The following is a 23,248-nucleotide window of genomic DNA, read 5'->3' as shown; positions in this document are numbered from 1 at the left end:
TTATGTTCGAGTCACTCTCATTTCCTGTCGAATTATGAAACTCCAACTTCAAAAGTCAGCAAAATCGTAATCAAGTTCAAGATTAGCATGAAGAAAGATTACTGCGATGGAATATTTATTTAATCATTACATCAAGGACTATCCAATTGATAGTCAACATGAAATTCGACGGTCCCGCGGGGTTGATAACTTTGAAATCGAGGGAAAGACCAACAGAAACCGAAAAATTCAGTTCAACGAGGCTATCGGAATCGAAAGAAATCAGAATAACGCAGGAAAATACATTTTTAAAAATCCCACGTCCGCAAAAACATTCTCAATATTGATTGTTGTTGTTTTCATCCCTTAATAGAAGATAAATAAAACGATACCGACCTCGATCGTGCTATGGCCGTTCATCTTGCCGTCACCGCTGGTAGCACATTACCACCCTCAGACCAATCTCGAGTCTCGATAACTTCTGAGATGGAAAATCCACCCAAACATTAAATCACTCATCAATCCACGCTCAAGGTCATTGCGATAGTCAAACAAACACCGACACTAGTAGCATATATATATATTCAGACTATTCTATACCACATCATGAATTTCACAATTTCTACATTTTTCCGTTCCACTTGTTCACAATTTTCAGCTTCTGTGACTCGATTCTGCGAGTTAGAATCAAATCACTTCACACACTCGTCCTCATGTTCATGGTAAAATCCAGGGAATGACTCGCGGGATGAAACCTTGAGGATTAGATTATCGAGCGGTGAGAGAGCTACGTCCAGTCGGTTGGAGCGCTCTTTGCGGACTGGATTCGAGGCCGGCTCGTGCGAACCAAAAGCATCGTTTCCTATCGCCGCAGGTACACGGTGACTCTCCACATGGATATCGAATTGAAGCTGTCTCATGGAGCCAACTCTCACGAAATATCATCATCATCACGTGGATGTATGTAAATCAGGGTAAATAGACAGTGCTAAGTGGTGAAAAAAAAAAAAGAAAGAAAGACAAGTGCTGGACTTCCTTTTTCCTCGAGGTACCGTTCGTCGTCTCAAGAAGTCTGTCACACCTGGGCGTATTATCACTGAGTTCTAGCTACTGAGGGTCTGGTTTACCCGGTTCTTATGCCCTGTGTTTACGATACCTGGGATGTGAGAAGTTATCCTGGACCCATACCTTCATGCCCATCCGGGGTTAAACCCGGGTATGGCGTTGAGCCAACTTGAGGGGGGAATCGCATTCGTACTTAGATAGGACAACATGTTGGGTGAGATGTGAGGGCCGCGTGTTACCTCCAGGAGGTGAGCACGGTCGATGCACTTGTGAGTGAGGGTATGGTGCAGCTGTGATACTCCTCCCTACACGGGCATTGGTGGGGCTCGAGACAATCGCGGGCTCTGTTAGGCGGTTCAAGGACGAAGTCCTCTCGCCGAAATAAAGAGGATCATCTTGTGTTTTTTTTTTCGCCTTCTTAGGAGGGGGTGAGCACTCTTGAAAAATTGGACAGCGAATTTCAAGAGGGTTCGAGGAATCTCTGGACGTGCTGCTAATTATTTCGAAGAGGTTTATGAATGTTTTGAGACAGGTTCATGAAATTTCGACTTGTTAAGCTGTTTTTTTTTAATTTTAAAGGTTGGAAAAATCCAGAGGGTGAGAGGAAATCAGAACGAATGGAAAAGTTGGGTCATTCGAAATTTTGTTCACGTATCTCTGCAGTACGATTTTGAGTACTTGAAGTATTTGAATGTGACGATATGAATTGTAAATGTCTTTTTGAAGTTCAAGAGATTTGAGAATTCTCGGATATTTCGGGAGATTTCTATGAATTTTAAAGAAGTCGAAAAAAAGTTTTTGCATTCATTCGATTTTAGGAGAGAACGTGGAGACGAGACTGAGATTTTCGTGAAAATATCAGGAAAGGAGTGATTTCTGATTTAAAACTGACATCCGCCTCATCAAAATTCGTACTCAGACTCCAGTGAGCCATTAAAAATTTTTCACAGAAAGTTCCTACGGCACGTTTCTTGGAAATATTTACAGCATTTTATTTCCACTAAAGTGTGATGATTAGAAGTGTGAAATTCAAATTTCCTTTCAGCGTAATAACTCATCATAATTAATAACAGAAAGACTTTGGTATTTAGCTTGTAAATTTACAATTTCTCGTTCTTTCAACCAAGACCGTTGTAAACTTCCTATCCATCAGAGTTTCGAAGATATTCCCAGAACCATAAAAAACCCAAGAGCATGGGACTCGGCGTTATCCCCGTATGGACGCACGCGACAGTCGAGCCGCAGAAACTCATTGCCTCCAATGCTCCCAACAGAGTCAGAATGGGGAAGAGAGAGAGATGCTGAATGAATAAGCCCGAAGGTGAGGGGGAATAAACGCCAAACGTTCGAGTGTATGTGAAACGAGTGGACACGACACGGTACATTCTACCGGTGTAACAGCCTCGCCTTTTCAACACCGTGGAAAACTGACAAACTCTTTGACTCCTCTGACAGTTATTACATGTGACAACGCAAGAGTTCATGCACAATTCACTTAGTCATTCATTCATTACCATTTTATCCGCCAAAAATTCCAAATATCAATGGCAATAATGACTTGAATAATTATTTTTATACTACGGTATAAATAGATTTAAATTCAATGCCATTAAATTTTGTTACGAACAATGCCAACAAAATTTATTGGAATTTACCACGAATTAATCACAGAACAATTTTGACAATCACTGTGTCCATGTAAATTACCTACAAAAAATGTGAATGGAAAAAAACAGATTCATGCGCATGACTGTCATTTCACCTTGACCCCTGAACCCGATGGGATTGTACTGTGGCGAAGAACCAGAGTAATCACACACGAAATTTAGTATATAGATGAATTTAAAGTTCCATAAAAGCTTCACATGTCCCGGATTTTATAGAAAAAATTCAGGAAATACCCTTTGAAATAAAATTAATAAAGTTCGTGAATTTTCATGTAATAATCCTGATTTGTTTCCCTCAAACATGATTTAATGCTATCCCTACGTATGTGTAACTCATTAATTAACGAGTCCAGTCTTAAATTCCGAATAACACGAATTAAATGAAATGACAGAATGAATGTGATGGATTAACGATAAATTCTTCCTCTCCCTAAACTGTTGCATTATGCTTTGGCAATTGCATCTGATGGTGGTACGTGTTTCACCTGGTCTCGTCATTACGAATCATCATCGTATTACACCCCAACACGTGATGATGATTCGACATTCACCAGAGTGTTGAGGCGATGGCGATGATGATGATAAAATACCGAGAATTCTCCGTTAGACATTACACTGAGTTACTAGGGTTCTTCGAATGCACGTGCGCGACACCGGATGAACTCAGAGTACTTGGGGTAACGATCTGTGTCCCCGGGGGGACAACTTTATGCGAAACATCATCGCCCTGGGTCTTCACGAGTCTCAAAAAGAAGCCCAATTTTAACAAAAATAGAATTTAAGATTGTGATGAGTGTCTTACCTTATCTTCACACGTTTTATGGCAGAGGTATTTGCAAACTGCAACAGAAAGAGGCGGAGAGACCTTTGAGATAATTAAATAGGAGATACTTAATTAGGAGGAAAATAGTAATGAGTGGTACAAGTGCTGTGAGGAAGATTTGAATCGGTTTTATGGCACAATGACGCACCCTGTGAGGGAGACAAAGTGACTCAACGAGCGCGAAAATTTTTAGTAAATGGTAAAGAAGGTTTACAGTTTATCGACTCACCTCGACAGCAGGATGCCTGCTTTATCATCGGCTGGTGACAGAGATGACATGGCCGCGGTTTTCGAAGTTGTTTTGTTCGGAATATGTGGCATTGCGGCTCGAACTCACTCTGTAACAAAAATTCAAACCCATTATTTAGTTAATTTCCAGAAAAATAATTGCGAATGATTTCTGACACGATAACAGTTGGCAAATGTATGGAATAAAAAATGTTTTAAAATCAAAAAAAGAATTAGACTGTTGCGTAATATCTAATTGTTTACTTCTACTAAATTATCATGTGATGATTTTATTTCAAATTATGAATTTTTTCAATTTTACATAAAATCATCAGGGTATCGCGACAAGCGATAGAAGTGCAGCTTTCGCGAACGAATACAGCGCACGAACACGAAAAGACATGTTACGTATGTACTGGAAAAAGTGCGATCCCGAGGGGGGAGGTGTTTTGGTATGCGAAAAAGCCCTCGGCACTAGTGATTCTGCGATTTGCAGCTCCGATTACACGCACGCGATCATCCTGCTAGGCTTGGAGACCCTTTCTTTTCTTCTCTACTCGTGTCTTATCTCCTGGAATATACACCAGGAAACAAACGAGTGTTGGCTGAGAGTAGGCGGAAGAAAATACTCAGCTACCAGCATTCACTCTACAATTCAACTCCCAGAGTACATCCTTCGATGCAACGCATTTGAATAAACTTAAACCTTTCATTTGATTATTTTCTATTCATTCAATAATTTTTTTCTTCCATAATTGATGAACGTACATATTAATCTAAAATTGCCTTTAATGCATTCATTCCTCGCTTAATTATTCAACTTAATGAATTCATGTTCCTGTCTGATAATTTTACGTTCAACTAACTCTTCTGTAATAAAAAATTATTTATTCAGTTCCAGTAAATCGAATTGGAAGTACATAAAATAGTCGTTTAATATTTTTGCATTTGGTCTTTTAAAAAAATATAATAATCTCACCCCTAACAAGTAAAGGCTTCATCTACAAAGTTGTAAATCAACACTTGTTTCTGCTCGAACAGGTATTCATTTACGATCAATAAAATCACCGAAGACGAATTTCAGATTTGCATAAAGTCACTGATTTGATTCAAATAAGGCCCATTCATGTTTTTACGTTCAGTGTACTTCTTCTCCACACATCGTCAAAATTCCCTTGCCATGGGTTAACGCAATTTTTCTTCGTCTCAAGAAAAGAAAAAAATATAATGAGAGCCGCATAATAAATAGCAAGATAAATCATTACGAGTGGGCGTCACCGAATCATGGGGCGTCTGGTCTCGCATGAACGGTTTTTGATGTACTCTCGAGAGGTTGAGAAGGCTTTTTCAAGTGGAATGTTTGGCGTCTCAAAGGCGAAACCTATGTGAACTGCAAAAATCATTTGGAAACGCACTGGCGCCCTCCCTCCCTCCCCACCACAAAGGGAGACTCATCGAACAGAGGCCCACATTGTTGATGGTTTTTCAACGTTAATTTGCTACGCATGTTATTCGCCACTCTGGACTGCATTAAAGCCCAGATATACAAAAGCTGGATGCTTACACAGCTTTCAAAGACTGCATTTTCATTTGACTCGAGTGTCTACCGTTCGTGCATTACAAATTCACGGAAATGAGATACATTGTCTATATACGAGATCAGTGGATTTGAAAAATTTTTAGATTTTCGATGGTGAATGGAGGATTGAAGGCCTTTATTATTTAGCTCAACCATTCGCTAATTATCGAAGCCTTCTTCATTCAGAAAGAATTGTGCAGTAAAATCATCATCGAACAATATGAGTAATTAGTACGATTTCAAGATTTTGTTATAGGATTTTTAGGACTTTTGAAAAAAAAAAATCGTGTCATGCTAAGTCGATGTGCGCATCGGAGTTTGTCATTGATTGGTCCCACCACAAAAGCGTTAAAAACCAGCAGAGTATGCTCCAAAACCCCCAATCACGAGATAGAAAAAAATGCTTCTAATGACAGCGTTAGATCCCCTTTCACGCGGTGGATACCTGGAGAATCGTGTGCTACTGAGGCTTTTGAGGTTTCCTACCGTATTTCATGATTGATCACCCCTTCGCTAAATCCATAAATCTCAATCTCTGGGAGTATAAATCATGGATATTCCAAGAAACCAAAAAATACCTGAGTTCACATGGCTGCAGCTAATGCTTCTAATGGCAACGTCGGGGGTTCGTCCGTGTGAGATGGGCATGAAAAACTCCCCGACAACTGGGATTCTTGTAATTCGCTAAACATTTTCCGTTTCTAAACAATCTCGAAGAATTTAATTTGCGATATAGGGCGAATTTCCAAACTCCAATCAATCCCAACAGATTAAATTCATGAATGAAATTCAGCATTCACCTCTCCGACATACTTTACCATTAATTATCTCCTCACTATCTGATTCTAAAAAAGAGAGCTATCTATCATATCGGAAATCTCGAGGAATTCAAATCTCGCAAAGATGTCCTCACAACCCCATCAATCATTGTAATTCGAGGTATTGATTTGAAATAAAAAAAAATTTTGCGATTCACAAATAGATAAGAAAAGTTATCAGTTAACAAAAGTTGGATTATTCTCGTGTTATAAACGTGCGAGTATTTTTTATAAATCTCAGTCCCACAAAAATGTGAATCCCGCGAATCGCGACAAGTCCAAAAACCCTTTTGAAAAAATTCATATAACCATGGTTAATGATTCTAATGACAATATCGGGTCTCCGTTCACGTGGGGCGTGCATGGAGAATCGTGTACAACTGAGGGCCTTGTGATGCCGCTTACTGGCAAGGGCCATACACAGAGACAACCAGGCGCAACACGACGATTATGTATGAAACCATGTACACTATTTGCCCGCCTCCGTTTCAAGCCGAAGAAAATCTCGTGATCACCATTACCCTCTTTAAATTGTTGGTGTGTAAGAAGATGTTGGAATTTACCATAGAATGTGAGTCTTTGAGACCTGGAGAATTTAATATTGACATAGAGACATAGAAGAGCCCCTTGATTACTCGTAAATCATAATATTCAACGTCCGGGATGAACCTCAGGAGAAAAGTATCGTGCGGTCGATTGTTATTACCCAGTCGCGAGGTTAACTGGGGAATTCGACCGGAACTTTCCATTTGGAAGACGGAACCTGACGGTAATCATCGGCGATCAGCGCATATTTAGTCCAGAAAATTCGTTTCTCGAATTTTTTTCCCTCGTTTTTTGTCAAAATCACTTGATGCTGAACCATGGGATTTACCTAATGGATTTGACACCATAAGTTATGAAACTCCAAATCCATCTGTACACCAGATACTTTGATTGATGACCCCAAAGCTCTCTGGAAGTGCTAAAGCCACTTGAACAGTCCTAAACCTTTCAAAAAAAATCCCAACTCACGATCATATAAATTACACAGATTGCAAATAAATTTTTAAAAATCTGGCCGCTTCACTGGGTAAATAGTGTAACTTCGATTTTGTCGAAAGTCAATTTTCCCCAGAAAAAAAAAATCCAAACTCGGTACTGCGGGCTGGGGGTTGAAAAAAATTTCGTTTCCATCGTTATCACGACTGCGGCCTCTCTGCTCCAACGGGGCCATAAATAATGAGGAACAGGAGGGAATTTCGTGATTACCCTTTACACTCTTTACAGAATCGGCGTGTACAATGTCGAAGTTTACCCTCAAACGTGAGCATTTGAGACCAGAAGAATTTAATATTGACAGAGAGATACACAAGCCCCTCTTGAACACTCCTAAATAATAATATCTAATGTCCGGGATGAACGCAAGGAGAAAACTATCGTGCGGTCTATTGTTATTACCTAGTCGCGAGTTAAACTTGAGAATTCACCAGGAACTTTCCACTCGGATGATGGGGCCTGAGGGTAACCACTGGGGATCAGTGCATGTTTAACGCGGAAAATGCATTTTTATGGGAATTTTTTTTTTATTCGTCTTTCTCTTGGAGAAGAGGAGTTTATGCTGTTATGTTTAACCGGGAAGCGTGGGCACTACGTTGTGCGGAATAGCTCATAGAAGTTAATTCACCAACTCGAGTGAACACTCGGTTATTTCTATTTATGCCATGATATTATATCGTGTGACACCATGTCGGCGTTACTCGGAATTATCCACGCTCTCAGGCCTATTCAGCAATCGAGCATGAAGTGGAGCCTCAAATGCCTGATCATATTTTTCTTATTCCAGTGGAATAAAGGGAGAACTTATATTACCCACCAATCACACGCACCTACACTCAATATCGTATCTCAGTGGTATTTTTTTTAGCTGGATACAGAGGGTATGTATGGTATAGGGCCTCTTGACTTATCGATTATGGTGCTCGCTCGGTGTTGAGTTATTACAACGCGTTTTGTTACAAAGGGAGAAATCATGAGCGTCAGTTACATATTGATGGGGAAAAATCGGCAGGCGTCAAAGGGACGGAGGGCGTCATAAAACTCTGGTCATTTGGTGAGTATTCTCCTCTCAGTCTGAGGGAATGTTTTTAAATGACGAGTAAGTTGTAACATCAAGATTGAGTGCAAAGAGACCGACGAAATTCTTGAGAACGATGGCAAATTAATAATTTAACGACTGACTTTATAGTGAAGTTTGTGGAGACCATCGTAATTGCTGATTTTTTTTATTGAGCTCTCTTGACAGCTTTCGGAGTGTAAAGACACTTTACGCAAAGTTTACCGGAAGGTGTGAAGACAAGATGAACTTGCAAGTTTCATGAATGATTCAGATGAGGGAATATTTATGTTCATCAGATTTTCGAAAACTTGAACGGCATCAAAATCCAAGAGTGACTTCTCCCGATTTAATGACGACAGTCAATTAAATAAAAACAACATCAGAAAATTAAAACTGACCGAATTTCTCGAGAAGTAGTCGATTAAAGGATCAAAAAATCTCCCGAAATCATCGTATAACTCCGAAAAAACTCCTCTCTCGTTAACTCGAAAAAAAGGTGTTCTCCCAAAATTATGTGAGAAAGATTTTCATCACCATGGACCTCTCTCAGTACCAGCAGTCATTCCCAGTTAAGTTATTACGTGTGACCAATAAAATTCCCAGGCAAAGGGGCATAGCAGGGGCGTGTTTTACAAAATAACATGAACGCACTTGGGACGCGCAGGGAGACCTCTTGGAAACGTCATAATCTCGTCCCACGTGTTTTTCGTCGGACACTATTTCCCTCCTCATTTTTATTTCTTTGTCTCCCTGTTCCCTCCCACTTTTTACTTTATTTCTCCCAAGATATTAATGTTCACCAAGTCACTTGACTATAAATCACCCGAAGACATTGGTTATACAGCCTCGACTTGTATTTTGCCTCTTGGGATTTAGCGACTTTACGTCGCCGGTCTAGCAGTTGAAACGCGACAGAATCACATTGGTCGAATGGTTTTCTCTCCATACACATATATGTCGCTCTTAACCTTTGGGCAACTCGTGGGGGTCCACTAGTATTTTCACAACGGAATCACGCTCTCGTGGTTATACCCACCACGTGTGCCCCCATGTTCCTTGAACCGCGAAACTATTTAAACACGTTGATATTGCTGGACCTTTCAATCACGTTTTTCCGGGGTCATCGCTTTTATTTCTCCTCATGTTCCACATTTAATTCTTTATCCCAATATTTTTTTTACGGAGAAAAGTATACGATTATCAGATGGAAACGCATAATTAATTCATTTCAATGAATAGAGTCTTTTAGAAGTATTAGTCGGGGATAGTACGTTCACAGTAATTTATCGAGGCGAATAAATTTCTTTGACGGATGCAAAATTTTCATTCGCTTATTACCATATTGCAGGGGCTTTGAAGCACTGCAAATTATTAACAGAACACCCGTAATATCGTAACTCGGCCAACTATTTTCAGGGAATAGGAAACGTGTTAATTTTCAAAAAAAAGTCCAGAACATTCCAGAAAAAGTATGGAATGTTCAGTAAAATAATGCGTAACTGTTCTGTAATTTTTACTGAATAATCTTATGACGCGAATCGATGATTTTTCGAAAGATTTATGAAACATCTTCAGTAGAAAAAATAATTTTCTACGCGGGATGGCGAGTCGGGAAAATTTTCTTTGACGGATGCAAACATAACATTTGGCTGGTGCATCCACCATGTGCGGATGTGCCTTGCGGCAATGCAAACATATTAACAGCCCCCCTCCCCTTCCCCATAATATCGGAACGCGGTCGACTATTTTCATAGAATAGAAAACCTATGCAGCATCTTCCGGGTAGATTCAACATTTTTTAAAAAAACGTTTTCAAGATGTTTCCCCGAGGGACAAGAGAGAAGGGCGGGAGGAAGAGAGGATCAAGTGGTGACGGGACTGCGCGTGCCTGAATATCCACCTTTTGAATGCAACGCACGTAGATAGGCCCCGAGAATGCACCGTACAATTGCGTGATGAACTTGAGGGAATAGTGGCACGCGACGCAGAAACAATTTAACTGTCTACATTTTCCCATCTGGCGATTGCGTAATATTCCGACTCAATGATTACAATATTGAGGGCATAAAGATGACAGTTTGGATGACACGGCAAACAGTAATTGTGATTGAGGCGTTTGTACAGTGGTTGACGGTACAAACGTAATGTGCTATGCGGATGTGCTATGGAATTTTGAGAATAATTCAATTTTGGATTGACTTCATAAATATTAATGTTCTCATTAAGACTTGAAATCAATAAAATCCCGCATTTAACGACTTTTAATTTGCGTATACTGCGGAAATTATTTATCTGATATGAATAAAAGTGAGTTTAAAAATGAAAATAAAACACGAATAAAACCATCACTCCAACCTATCTAAATTCATTCGATTCATCTAAATTTAAAAAATACCCAGAAATAATTTCTTCAATGGGGACTCGAAAAAATAAATGAAAAGATTGAGTCGCCCAGCGGGTGTTTCGCGTATACCCGCATATTGCCCAATGGGAATGTGTCCCAGAGGCTCTGCGTGCCGCCTAATTGAAGAGAACATATCCCTTGGCCCATTGCGTGACACCCTAAATTCATCGGAAATTTTTATCACCACAGTTCTGCTCTAAAGTGACGCAGTAGTTTCTCGTGAATGAAAAAATTTAATTAAGCTCTCTGAATTTTCATAATTATAATAATCGATTTCATTTCTCAACCTCTCTACCTGAAGATGTTTTATTCATGACTGAGGAGGGCAATTGAATGATTTGTATCGTAGGGTGTGACAATGTCTTATAAATCCTCGAAAATTACGACCACTCGGCGAATAAGAGGTCATGCAGTTATTTAATGGTACGTTAATTAATGGTCGTTAGTGAGGAGCAAACTGAGAACACATCATACGAGATGACAACGCGAGATATCCCGGCGGTCTTCCCCATGCGAAATAAAAAGGACAAGTTACTATTCTGACGCATTCAGCCAATAAAACCAATTAAGACTAGTGATGATTCCATAATAACGCGGAACCCATGCTGAGATGATCACAAAAACTAAACAAAAAAAACAAAAAAAAAAAACAATCTACTCCTCGATGTTGCTAGTCAATAGAGTTTAATACTCTATTACAGCTGGTATGGAGTAAAAAGGGCGTGAGAAGGGGAGAATATCGAAGACCAAACTCACCTTGATAATCGAGTCATGTTTCCAAGTGGGGTCGCAGGTATATCGACCGACGGATCTAACGTGGTAGCTCGTAAATTAACTCGGTTAAGGGGAAAATGAAAAATAAGACGGACGTAAACACGCACTGAGATGAGGAAAAAGGAATGCGTCGTGTGTGGGTGCGGTTTATCAAAAGAAAATCTTGAATAAGAGCTTATTAATGGGGAGTTAAGGGGTCCAGAAATTGAGATATTATCATCGATTTTTGAGTGAATAACGCCTTGTTCATCTGCACTTTTACGATTTTCCAGTTAAATTTACGACATTCTCCGCGAGTCTTTTACAAATTCGATGTAATTTTCCGAAAAAAAATATTTTACCCCTCATAAAATGTCAATTTCAGCTTCAACAGGGCAGTCGAAAATCGCCTCAACAATCCACAAATCCGTAAATTTTCCCTAATTGTAAAATTGAAAAGAGACGCTCACTGAAAGGCATACGCCTCCCCGACATTAATGGGGTAAACCAAGATTTATCTCCATGTGGTGGAGTTTCAGAGACCTCGAGATTGATGATAGGTACGTGAAGATTGACGAAGAAGAGACCAAACAATGGGTTGATGGGGCTGAAAGCCAGTGGGCTCGTTATTCTCACGGCTGGAAGTCGCGTTAAACGTCGCCTCACGGTTTCGCACGATCGACGCGAGTGAAGAGGAAAGATGAAGGGATGAGGCTTGAGTTTAGTAAAAAGAAAAATCCACAAGAGACCGAGAATTGTGCAGCGATTCACTTGAAGATAGGCCCACGATCCTCGCTAGATTTCAAGGCATTTGGTGTATCTGGTATCGCAATTTATTCCATCGATTATTGTACGATACATCTGGACTTGTACGTGCACATAGTAGCAATACATCCACCAGATGATTAGATTTTGATGATGAATGCTGGTGAAGAAGGGTGGGTGAACGGTTGCTCGATCAAGTGTCACGTCTACCCAGCAGTTTTCATATTTTCTGTCGTCTAACAACATAATAACACACATCCAACGGCTATTGACTGGTACCCGTTCAACTGCTATCAGAACTCATCAAATCCAGGTACAGTGTCAATCTTCCAGGAGTTCATGTCATGGTACATGAGACAACCCGCTATTGCCGAATCATCGTTCACTTGTAATTAAACCACGTGACAAAGATATGAAATAAAAATGTGGTAATTACAAATGTCGGGATATGTCCAGTCATCACGATTTATATAATAACACTTGGACGTATTTCTTATTTCTCCATTTTTCTCAACCAGTGCCTCAAGTCTGACATTGAAACGTCGACGCAGTATGCGGAACATGTGCTATTTTCTTTGATCATCGACCTTTTTTATGGAAATTGAAACAATTACTATCGCATTTATTGTGCAATGAATGTGAGTATCAGTTTGACGAGGTTGATGTTGTCATTGAGGTCTCGAGTGATTGCAGAAGAAAAGATTTTTTTTTTTCAGCGATATGTTACTGTCCATGACACGAGTCTATTATCTATTTTTGGGGATTTCCGATTGTGATATTCAGACAGTAAAATATTTTGCAATTCAGTGAATTTGTTGTTGATTTAACAGTAATATTGATTCTAATATTTCGGGTAATGTAACTGATTGTCAGAACTCAATTTCTAGTCATTTATTTACTGACTTATCTTCACTCGTTTTTATTTGAAAAACTACTATCAAATTCCATTGATTAAATTCATTAATGAGAGAGTTGTCAATATCTCCACTAATTAATTATGGGCTCCTTAAAATCACTGGCATCTTCCTGATGGTTTGGAATTAATAAATTTCACCCTATTTTAATTTTAAACAATTATACCGATTTGGGAAAAATGAAAATCAATTTTCACTTTAATGATCTTCAGGGTGATAGCGATTTGGGTGGAGGTGAGCTTCAGTGGGCGGATTGGTTGACCATTGGAATTATGCTGGCCATATCGGCAGGCATCGGTATTTACTATCGGTTCTCCGGGGGCAGACAGAAGACCGCTGAGGTATTTAACACTCATTATTGTCTATGAGTAAATGACAACGGGTGTTAAACTCCACCTGTTATTTTATGCAGGAGTATTTTGCAGCTGATAGATCAACTGGTGTATCCATGATCGCGATAGCCATGATGGTTGCATGCTTCTCAGCAATATCTCTTCTTGGAACCACCGGTGAAGTTTACAGTAATGGAGCTATTTTTATTGTGTTGTTCTTTGGAATTTTGACAGGCACGCCGATCATCGCTTATCTCTATCTTCCAGTTTTTTATGAACTTAAAACTCTCAGTGTTTTCGAGGTATTCAATAACTTTTGGATGTATTGAGAGAGAATCGATATATCATCACACAATCAATATCTTCCAATCACTCGAAGTTCCCTGAATTGTTCATTGTTATTCATCTTTGAAAGTTGGACAAATTTTAATTTCATTCAGACATTTTTCAATACCTGAAGAATGGCCACGAATGCGAGTGAAATTCAGCACATACATATTTGCTGTGCCCTATTTCACGATGAACTGAAAAGATTTGTGAAGGACTTTGCACTTAATGAATGCAGAGGTCATGTGTAAGAAAATGTCGAGGCTTTCCTGAAATATGAATATCGTTTCGTTATAATCGCAATGGGTTTAAGCGAACGAAATTCATTATCTTTTCATTGGGAACTTCTTTTATCCTCGCGAAAATGTGAAGCTGAAGATGCAATTTAAGTGCATTCAGACGCAGACAAGGATTCTCAAGCTGTGCGCAAACACGTTCCCGCTTTAAGAAGTTCTCTCATATGATTGCGTCAAATAACGACGTACCATAGTAGCTTCAAATTATAGCGCTACTTTCATTGTTCGCAAAACTATTTTCATTATTTAAATTTTTCCACACCCGAATTTAAATCTGAATATCGAACCATTCAAGGAATATAGATATTCAGAAATAAGATAACGAGTCGGCAATTATGAAATTTTTAACGAAAAAAATGATAAACAATAAATTTTCCGGTATAAAAAATATTTGTTCGGACTTTTCAAAATTATTCACTTTCAGAATTTTACCAGAAATCGATTTCACAGAAAATCAGGTTTCCGGAAGTTTGAAAAACTTCAATTATTTATTTGTCAACAACGAATGTTTATGAAAATAATAATTCTGTCAAAATGTGATGCGATTGACGCAGAATATTCGTTTCCCGCAATTTAAAATTAAACTACCGTTCGCATTCTTATAAAAATATTATAGAGAAGATATTTTTGTGTGACTCGATCTATTTAACGATCTCTCAGCGAATAATACGATCTTTACGAGAATTATTTAATTAAATAAAAACTCATTCTATTTCCGCAGTATTTAGAGAAACGATTTGGCCAGACTGCCCGACTCACTGCCAGCCTATCATCCTTCATTCAGTATATTCTGTTCAATGGAGTTGTCATATATGCGCCTTCATTGGCATTGGAAGCAACAACAGGGCTTAATGGAACAATGAGTATTCTCCTCATCGGTTTTATCTGCACCTTCTACTCTACCATTGGCGGCATCAAGGCTGTCATCATTACTGACCTCTTGCAGGCTATTCTCATGTTTGCCTGTGCCTATAGCGTTATTGGTGTAGCTGCCAGTGAACTCGATGGCGGATTGTGGGGTGTGTGGGCTAGTGCGCAGAATGGGGAGCGACTTAATTTTAATCAGTGAGTAGTTCCTTTTACCGAGTCACATAAAGGCACACCAAAGTGTTGTAGGAGTTCCTATAGGAAATCCCAATGTGATCTTGCAGGAGTTTCCACAGGAAATGGGGTACCATCCCAATAGGAAATCATCCACTGACATGCCCGATTGGGATTTCCATACAAGGATTTCCTGTACCGGAAATCCCATACGTTTTATTAATAGTCGTAAGCCCTTTCAATTTAAAATACAGTTAATCTTTTAATTTCAAGTTTTGAATGGGATCCAACGGTTCGACACAGTTGGATGTCGCTATCCATAGGCGGAATGTTCTGGTTCCTCATTATGTTCGCAACTAGCCAGGTCCAAGTACAGCGTATGATGACAGCCAAGTAAGCGAACGCAGAGAAAAAATGTCAATTTTTGGAAATAGATGACTAACGCATACAGAACAATACCTTCAATTTTTTAAACTTAACTATTGCAGTGATAAAAATTACGCATAATTTATGATGATTATCTGAGAATCCGTAACAGATTCCTAAAAATTAGATCTTTATTTTTTTGTATCTCGAAATGATACATCGGCAAGCATTTATCCTAATCCACTGTCTGTCTGACACCGATTCAGATCACTGGGAGCCGCTCGCAAGGCCATCATCCTCAACGCTATCCTGTCAATTTCTCTGATGTCCGTTGTAGTATTCTCAGGCCTCGTCCTTTACGCATATTACAAAGACTGTGATCCGGTTAGAGCCGGTAAAATAAAATCCTACGATATGATAATGCCATATTTTGCGAAAGACCGGATGACGAGGATACCAGGCCTCACTGGACTCTTCATATCGGGAATATTCAGTGCAAGTTTGAGCACCGTATCCGCTATGCTTAATTCACTGGCTGCGATGGCACTCTCGGATTATCTCAAACCCCTATTTCGTAGGTGTGGCACTGAATTGGATGACAATAAAGCAGCTACTTATGGAAAAATAATGGCACTCCTCATTGGTATCATGAGTTTGGGTGTTGCATTTCTTGCATCCACAATGGGTTCTTTACTTCAGGTGGCTGTTGCCATTAATGCAGCTATTGGGGGTCCACTTCTTGGATTTTTCACCCTTGGAATGTTCTTTGAATCGGCTAATGAAATCGGAGCTGTTGTTGGATTATTATTAGCATTGATGTGCAGTCTGGTTACGGCTTTTTCAGCGAAACCCCTCACTCTGGTTCTACCCATGTCCATTGATAAATGCATCAATGCTACGTTGATCAGCACATCACGAACTCCAACGTAATTATGCCCATTAGTTGATCATCTAGCAGGTAAGCTGTCGATGTTTGTCAGCTAATGGTCTTTACAATTTTTATGATTCAAGGGATGATTCCTCCACGTACTTCATTATGAATCGGCTCTCCTATCTGTGGTATCCACCACTAGGTTGGAATATGGCGGTTACTTTTGGATCCATAGCTAGTTTCATCGTTTCAAAATGCTCAAAGGTCTCACCACCAATTTTAGATCCCAGCCTATTTACACCATTTCTTGCAGCCAGGATTCGTCGACGAAGGGAGAAGGAGGCGGCTGAGGGAAGCCAGGTGTTTGTTCTTGATACTAAGAGTTTTGATAGGGAAGCGATATGATCGATCACTTCCACCGTAAAATAAGCCCGTCATAATTCATCTCTACATTTTTAGAAGTTTTTATCAAAATTTTTGTAGAGTCCAGTAAGTCTGGTAATAATTACGATATTGTATTGAAAAATTTGGTACCAAGAAAATTAAAATATCAGCAATAAAAAAATAGTTCTTCAAATTTATGATTCACCCGAATATTGAGGTGCAAATGTTCATGAGACAACTGACTAGAAATTAGTACTTCTGAATCCCCATAGAATTTTTAATTAGCGATCACGAAATTATTTGAATTTTGAATAAAATTATTATATGGGGAAACTGTTTGAATGTATTGTTAATTAAAAATTGTATTGGCAGTTCTATCAACTACAGTTTTTTCCCATATAGTAATACTTCCGAAAAAAACACTGACATAAAAATGTTATTTCACAAAAGAATTTGTGCAGTTAATGTTTTCAAAGAATGATACGAGAGAGTCATAAGAACATTCCTTATAACAACATTCACAAATATGTGGTGGCTATTAAAGTCGAGGAATTTGCGCAATCGTCACATAAATTGATAAGGAGATACCGTTAATAATCTCCTAACCATGCGAAATTAGGGGCGAGGATTTAATGTCTGCACGTCTTCAAACACCGCATTCCGGATTTATTATCGAGGATATTAAACAATTACAGGTATTAATTTTTGAAAATTCTGATGCGTGCTACATTGCACATCTCCCCTCCCTGAAATAACGACAATCGTACGCGTTCACTCCTAACAATTGTCAAGTGTCAGATCGTTACACTTGTCATTGAAGTAGACCGTTGGACTCACGAAAGTGTCATTACGCTAACTACTAAACCCAACAGTTCTACATTGCGCCGAAGGATTTTGCCAGTAGTTACTCAATAACCTCCCTGACGATCGCACAATCATGGATAGCTGAAGTAAATGGTAAACATACAGATAGAAAAATTTGATTTTAAATATTTTCTCAAGTGGAATAGATCGTTTTTGACGGGCACATTGAAATAAAAATCGACTATTCCATATTCTTATCGCTAAAATCGTCCTGACACCGCAATTTTCACAAATTACTATCATTTTTTCCCCTTCAAATATTCGTGAGTCTCCACGAAACGAAATTAATTATTCGTCAAATAAGTCATGAAAAAAAAATTTATTATTACACCAAAACCTGATCATGAACGACTAAAAAAAAATTCTCAATGTAATGCAAAAACGATAAACGAATAAATTTGCATTTCCGTTTGTTCTCCATTTTTCCATTCTCAGTTTTACAGATCGTAAAACGAAGGATTGACTTTGTTCCTTGAAGTTTAACGAGCTTTTAAAGAAAATATGTGAGCCGGTTAAAAAGTGTGATGGAAGGACACCTTCAAAGGTGAAAATGTGGAATTTGTTATTTCTAGTTAATGCCTGAAGCAGAGTCGATTAGGTACATGAAAAATTGCTCAATAGGTCCGGAGTTCTACCGGACATTTTAAAACCTCAAAAACTTCCTCCTTTAATGTCTGATATTACTGATCAAAAGTAGAAGGCCAAAGTTTCTATCTCTGTGTTTATCCCTAATTGGTCAGGTTTATGTAATCTTGTGCACTGGAAATAATCCGTGAGAGTGTCTCTTCTCAGTTGTTGGTTGTCGAGACCAGAAGTACGAGGATATTATTGCGGAATGTCAGTGAGTTTGAATTTGAAAAAAATCATTTTCGCGTATCGTTAACGGAGAATTGAAAACATCTCAAGCAGTTCTACCATGGAGGTGAGTAATTTCAACCACATCATCATTAATGAAAAAATAAATTGATTCATTATTTCCACTTACTCCCACAGGATCCAAATTCAGCTAGTCCCGATGAAGGATTTCTTCATTGGCCCGATTGGTTGGCAATTGGAGTGATGTTGGCTGCATCAGCAGCAATCGGTGTCTACTACCGTTTCACCGGAGGCAAACAAAAAACAGCAGAGGTATTAAAATCCCATCGACAAAGCAGACAGGAAGTACTTCCTTCTGTCCTCTCATCCTTTGTTTTTTAGGAGTACTTCACAGCTAATCACTCGACAGGAGTTGGATTATTATCAATAGCCATGATGGTGGCATTTCTATCAGCAATTTCTTTGCTAGGCTCAAGCGGTGAAAACTACACATACGGATGTATTTTCAATCTCATCTACGGTGGACTGGGTTTTGGTACACCAATTGTCGCTTATTTCTATCTCCCTGTTTTCTGGGAACTTCAAGTGATGAGTGTCTTTGAGGTATTATTACTCCAAGTGGATCATTAATAACATATCACTTGTAACATATAATCAGCATGATTAATTAATGAGACACTTTTTAGTATTTAGAACGACGGTTTGGTGTCACTGCCAGGCTAGTTGCCAGTCTAGCTAATTTTCTGCAGACGAGTTTATACACTGGTGTTGTCATTTATGCTCCATCACTAGCCCTTGAAGCTACCACTGGATTGAATGGAACCACCAGTATTCTACTAATCGGGCTAATTTGCACCTTCTATTCAACAATTGGTGGAATCAAGGCTGTAATCATCACTGATCTTATTCAAGGTGCCCTCATGTACATCTGTGTCTTCTGCGTAATTGGTGTTGCACTGAGTGAGATTGATGGTGGTGTTGCTAAAGTTATTGAAGTATCCTCGGAGGGTGGCCGAATTAATTTCTTCAAGTATGTTTGCCCAATGTCAATCAATTGACAATACCCCAGAGAATTAATCAATCTATTTTTGTCAGCTTTCACGTTGATCCCACAGAGCGACACACCTTCTGGTCCCTCAGTATTGGAGGTACATTTTTCTTTCTCTCACTATACGCAACCAGTCAGGTGCAAGTTCAACGTATGTTGACAGCCAAGTGAGTAAACGGTATCAGTTGATACAATCAGATGATTTACGATGATTATTCATTCAACCTATTTGTACAGATCAATTGGCGACGCAAGAAAGGCATTGTTCATCAATATCCCCCTGACACTATCACTCACTTCAACAGTATCATTCTCCGGTCTGGTATTGTACACGTATTATCATGATTGTGATCCTGTACTCGCGGGAAAAATTAAATCTCACGACATGATAATGCCATATTTTGCCAAAGAACGTATGACAAAAATACCGAGTCTCACTGGTATATTCATATCTGGTGTATTCAGTGCTAGTTTGAGTACAGTATCAGCTGTTTTAAATTCTCTCGCGGCAATTGCATTATCAGACTATGTCAAACCAATAATGCGAAAGTTGGGAAAGGAATTGCCGGATAATAAAGCAGCATTCTATGGGAAAATGCTTGCACTGTCTATTGGATTCTTGAGTTTGGCTGTTGCTTTTCTCGCTTCAACACTTGGAAGTTTGATTCAGGCTGTTACCGCTGTGCATGGAGCCATTGGAGGTCCTATTCTCGGATTATTCACACTAGGAATGTTCTTTGAAGATGCCAATGAAACTGGCGCTGTTGTGGGCACTATATTTGCTCTTGCCTTCAATATGTGGGTGGCATTCTCACCAAAGCCAGCACCCATCAAATTGCCGTTGTCCATTGAAGGATGCCCTAATTCAACGCTTATTCATCCGACAACTCCAATTCCAATGTGAGTAATTGATATCTGTCAGCAGCTTAATTTTTAACGAGTTGATTTATTTCTCTTGCAGTATTGATGATTCGTCATTTCTCTACATCCATCGTCTCTCCTACCTCTGGTACACTCCAATAGGGCTATTTGTAGGTATCGTTGCAGGATATATTGCAAGTCTCGTTGTCAGAAGATTCTCCAAAGTCCCAATTTCACCACCCGATCCGAGCCTATTTACTCCGTTAATCGCCGCCCGAATTCGTAGAAGATGCGATAAAGAACCCACAACTGGCAGTCAAGTATTTGTACTTGACACAAAAAAATTTGACAACACTGATTCGTGAGAATAGACCGTTTTTGTTGTTATTATCTCCCATATCCAGTGAATTAAGAGGACAGATTTACTGTGTCTTTGTTACACTTTTGTATGCAACGCCCACGAGACACAGTAATAATGAACCCAAGATCACTTAAGAGATAAGTGAAACACTATTTTGTGTCGCAACTCAATGAGTCAAACTCGACTATTGTTACTGCTGTTTTGAAATTGAAGGGAAATATAGAGAAAAAATATCAATAAATAAACTATTTATGATCAAAGTCTTGAAAATGAGGAGACTCGCTTTCCAGAGTTAATGTATATCTCAGGTTTTCACTGCCAGGTTAAATACCGTGGCGATGTATATCAGAAGTGAAAATATACACTTAGTTCTTGGATCTCCAAGTTATCCTCTCCCTGAATTAACACGTTTGAAGTTTACGCACACGTTATGCAAAAATCTTTTGGCTTGACTTTGCCTTTTATAAACGGGGGAGCTCTAACAAGCACTGGACCAAGATGAAAACGATGAGATGTGCAGGTAACCATTATACTTGTTGGTGTGCATACAGCCATCGGTAGCATTATTGACGTAGGCACACCCTGTGTGCAAAAGAGAGACAGCAACATCGCGTGGGAATTCATTCCTGTTTTTCAAATATAACGTTTTGGTAGCTGTTTGGCCAGGCGGCCCACACGACATGTTAAAATGATTAAGGGATTGTTTTTCCGGGGATATGAAAAGTCCCTCTTTCACTATTTTCTCTCAACATTTGGCTTCATTTTAACGCACGGGGGGGAAATATAAATCATGAAAATATTTAAAACATTCGATATTTAGCTTAAAATTTCCACTACATTTTGTAGAAATTGATATAACATTGTTGTCTTAAAAAAATATAAGACTGAACTTTCACGTAATTTTGTGATGAAACATTTTATCGATTTTTCAATAACAAAAAATTTTATTTCATGTAAATTTGACATTTCGCTCTGTTCCAAAATTTTTCCCAAGAAATATCTCGAATAATTTCCAAACCGAACGCCGTTGACGTAAAAAATGCCTTCTTACTGGTTTTATGTCAATGAAATATGCAACACTAGAGTAACAGAAAGCCACTCTGTTTTCCACTTCAAGTACTCAGTCTTGACCTCACGCGGCTCGAATAACTCATGCTAATGCGATAATATCGCAAAGATGATCAAGATCGAGTGGCGGAGGCGTGATTCTCACTCCTTCTCTACCCCTTCATTTTAATTTTAAATCATGCTTTTCTGTTGGTGGTAGCACCTATTTTCCAGTCATTGTCTCTAAAGTCTCAAGATCGCGGATTAGTTATTGTTATTCTGGTACTCGTCATCGATTATTCATGCCGCATTTAAGACAACAAATTCCACTATTTTTAGAAATTATTTCAGTGGCAATGTGACATTCAGAATGGATGGATTTGGTTCATGTTTATTGGATTCTATATCCTGGACACATAGTTTAATTAAAACTAGTTGTCCGTTGGGAAATGAGGAAAGGCCTGGTTTAATCAAATCATGGGGATTTATTTGGCAAATACTCGTTGGATCCAATTTAGGAGATGGTTTCAGTCGAGTTATATCACTATGTGAGCGGAGAAGAATTTATTTGGCTAAATTGTGTATTTCGGGGCATTCAATTACAGGTGAGAATGAAGAACAAAGTTCAAGTTATGATACGACTAAAAGAATTCAAATGAAGAACAACTAGTACGAGAAAGGCAAATGAAAGAGGAATTTTTAAAATTTTCTCTTAATAAAAAGAGTAACAAGACGGTAAAATTGGACAACAATTGGAGATCCTGACGTGAGCGAAGGTTGAAAATGAACCGCAAGCTTGTTTATACTCTCATAAGTAACAAAATCTATACCGTACATGTTTTGTGCAGAATTTTACGTTACGACATGCGTAAAAAGTGAATAACGCTCGCGCCAGCGGAATTTTTATTCAACATTTTCTTTCCGTTTAATGATCTTCAATAAAGTATAACGCGCTCCATTCAGGAATCAATCGTACCCTCATCATGATGTTCATAACATCGATTCAAAATCCTCAAACTTGTCATTTGACGATAAAATATTCCCAATGAAAAATATTTAAAAAATTCCGAAACACTTGCAATGAGCAATTTCGTACTCATGAATTGTTTTGACATTACACAATCGAAGTCTCAGTGTTCATTGAAATCAAACAAATGACATATCACTCAAATCAATTATTTATCGATTTCAAATTCCTTTGGATCAGTATAAATTAAATAAATGATCACTGTTATTCTCGGAGTTCATTATATTCCCTCAATAATTCATTAAAATCGCATAAACGTCATGTGAATGAAGGAAATTATTTATTGATATAAAATTCCGCTGAACGTGAATGAAGAAAATAAACATTTATCGTCATTTCTCGAGTTCATTGTATACCCCCCTGATTCACGGTTTCCGGGTTGAATTGAAATGTCGAAAGAGGCGTTAAAAAACTCACCACTGTAATTTTTATAATGAAAACATGGGGTCTGGCTATAAAACCCGCTCCCAAGTGGAAGTGAAAATACGAAATGATGACGCAGTGGCCGAAATTG

The 23,248-nt window shown here is 38.7% G+C and overlaps 3 protein-coding genes across 11 annotated transcripts in view; 2 read left to right on the top strand and 1 right to left on the bottom strand.

Annotated features, from left to right (window-relative positions):
- LOC135162645 (tensin-1) overlaps positions 1 to 23,248 on the bottom strand; it is a 76,922-nt gene that overhangs the window by 44,894 nt on the left and 8,780 nt on the right. For 6 of the 7 annotated variants that reach the window (XM_064121296.1, XM_064121309.1, XM_064121297.1 and 3 more), the window contains exons 2-3: positions 3,764 to 3,872; positions 3,514 to 3,551 (exon numbers count right to left, since the gene is read on the bottom strand). In XM_064121296.1, coding sequence (XP_063977366.1) covers positions 3,514 to 3,551; positions 3,764 to 3,872 — 147 coding nt within the window. Of the gene's footprint in view, positions 1 to 375; positions 801 to 3,513; positions 3,552 to 3,763; positions 3,873 to 23,248 lie in introns of those variants that run through there. The other variant, XM_064121310.1, reaches the window with a different exon arrangement.
- Positions 12,692 to 17,041, top strand: LOC135162650 (putative sodium-dependent multivitamin transporter). Its single transcript, XM_064121343.1, has 7 exons — positions 12,692 to 12,817; positions 13,306 to 13,434; positions 13,506 to 13,727; positions 14,770 to 15,113; positions 15,363 to 15,482; positions 15,722 to 16,381; positions 16,467 to 17,041. Exons 1-7 carry the CDS (start codon positions 12,812 to 12,814, stop codon positions 16,729 to 16,731), a joined length of 1,746 nt encoding a protein of 581 aa, XP_063977413.1. The 5' UTR covers positions 12,692 to 12,811; the 3' UTR covers positions 16,732 to 17,041.
- Positions 17,515 to 21,443, top strand: LOC135162649 (putative sodium-dependent multivitamin transporter). 3 transcript variants are annotated; one of them, XM_064121339.1, is made up of 8 exons: positions 17,515 to 17,667; positions 18,367 to 18,496; positions 18,568 to 18,702; positions 18,772 to 18,993; positions 19,077 to 19,420; positions 19,486 to 19,605; positions 19,676 to 20,338; positions 20,400 to 21,443. In XM_064121339.1, exons 2-8 carry the CDS (start codon positions 18,491 to 18,493, stop codon positions 20,662 to 20,664), a joined length of 1,755 nt encoding a protein of 584 aa, XP_063977409.1. In that variant the 5' UTR covers positions 17,515 to 17,667; positions 18,367 to 18,490; the 3' UTR covers positions 20,665 to 21,443. The 3 variants fall into 3 exon arrangements, with proteins under 3 accessions (XP_063977409.1, XP_063977408.1, XP_063977412.1); XM_064121338.1 differs by having other exon boundaries at positions 17,519 to 17,667; positions 18,315 to 18,496; XM_064121342.1 differs by having other exon boundaries at positions 17,540 to 17,660.

Source organism: Diachasmimorpha longicaudata, chromosome 5, assembly GCF_034640455.1.
Source record: "Diachasmimorpha longicaudata isolate KC_UGA_2023 chromosome 5, iyDiaLong2, whole genome shotgun sequence".
NCBI classification, from domain to species: domain Eukaryota; kingdom Metazoa; phylum Arthropoda; class Insecta; order Hymenoptera; family Braconidae; genus Diachasmimorpha; species Diachasmimorpha longicaudata.
This window is presented reverse-complemented; position numbering and strand designations above follow the sequence as displayed.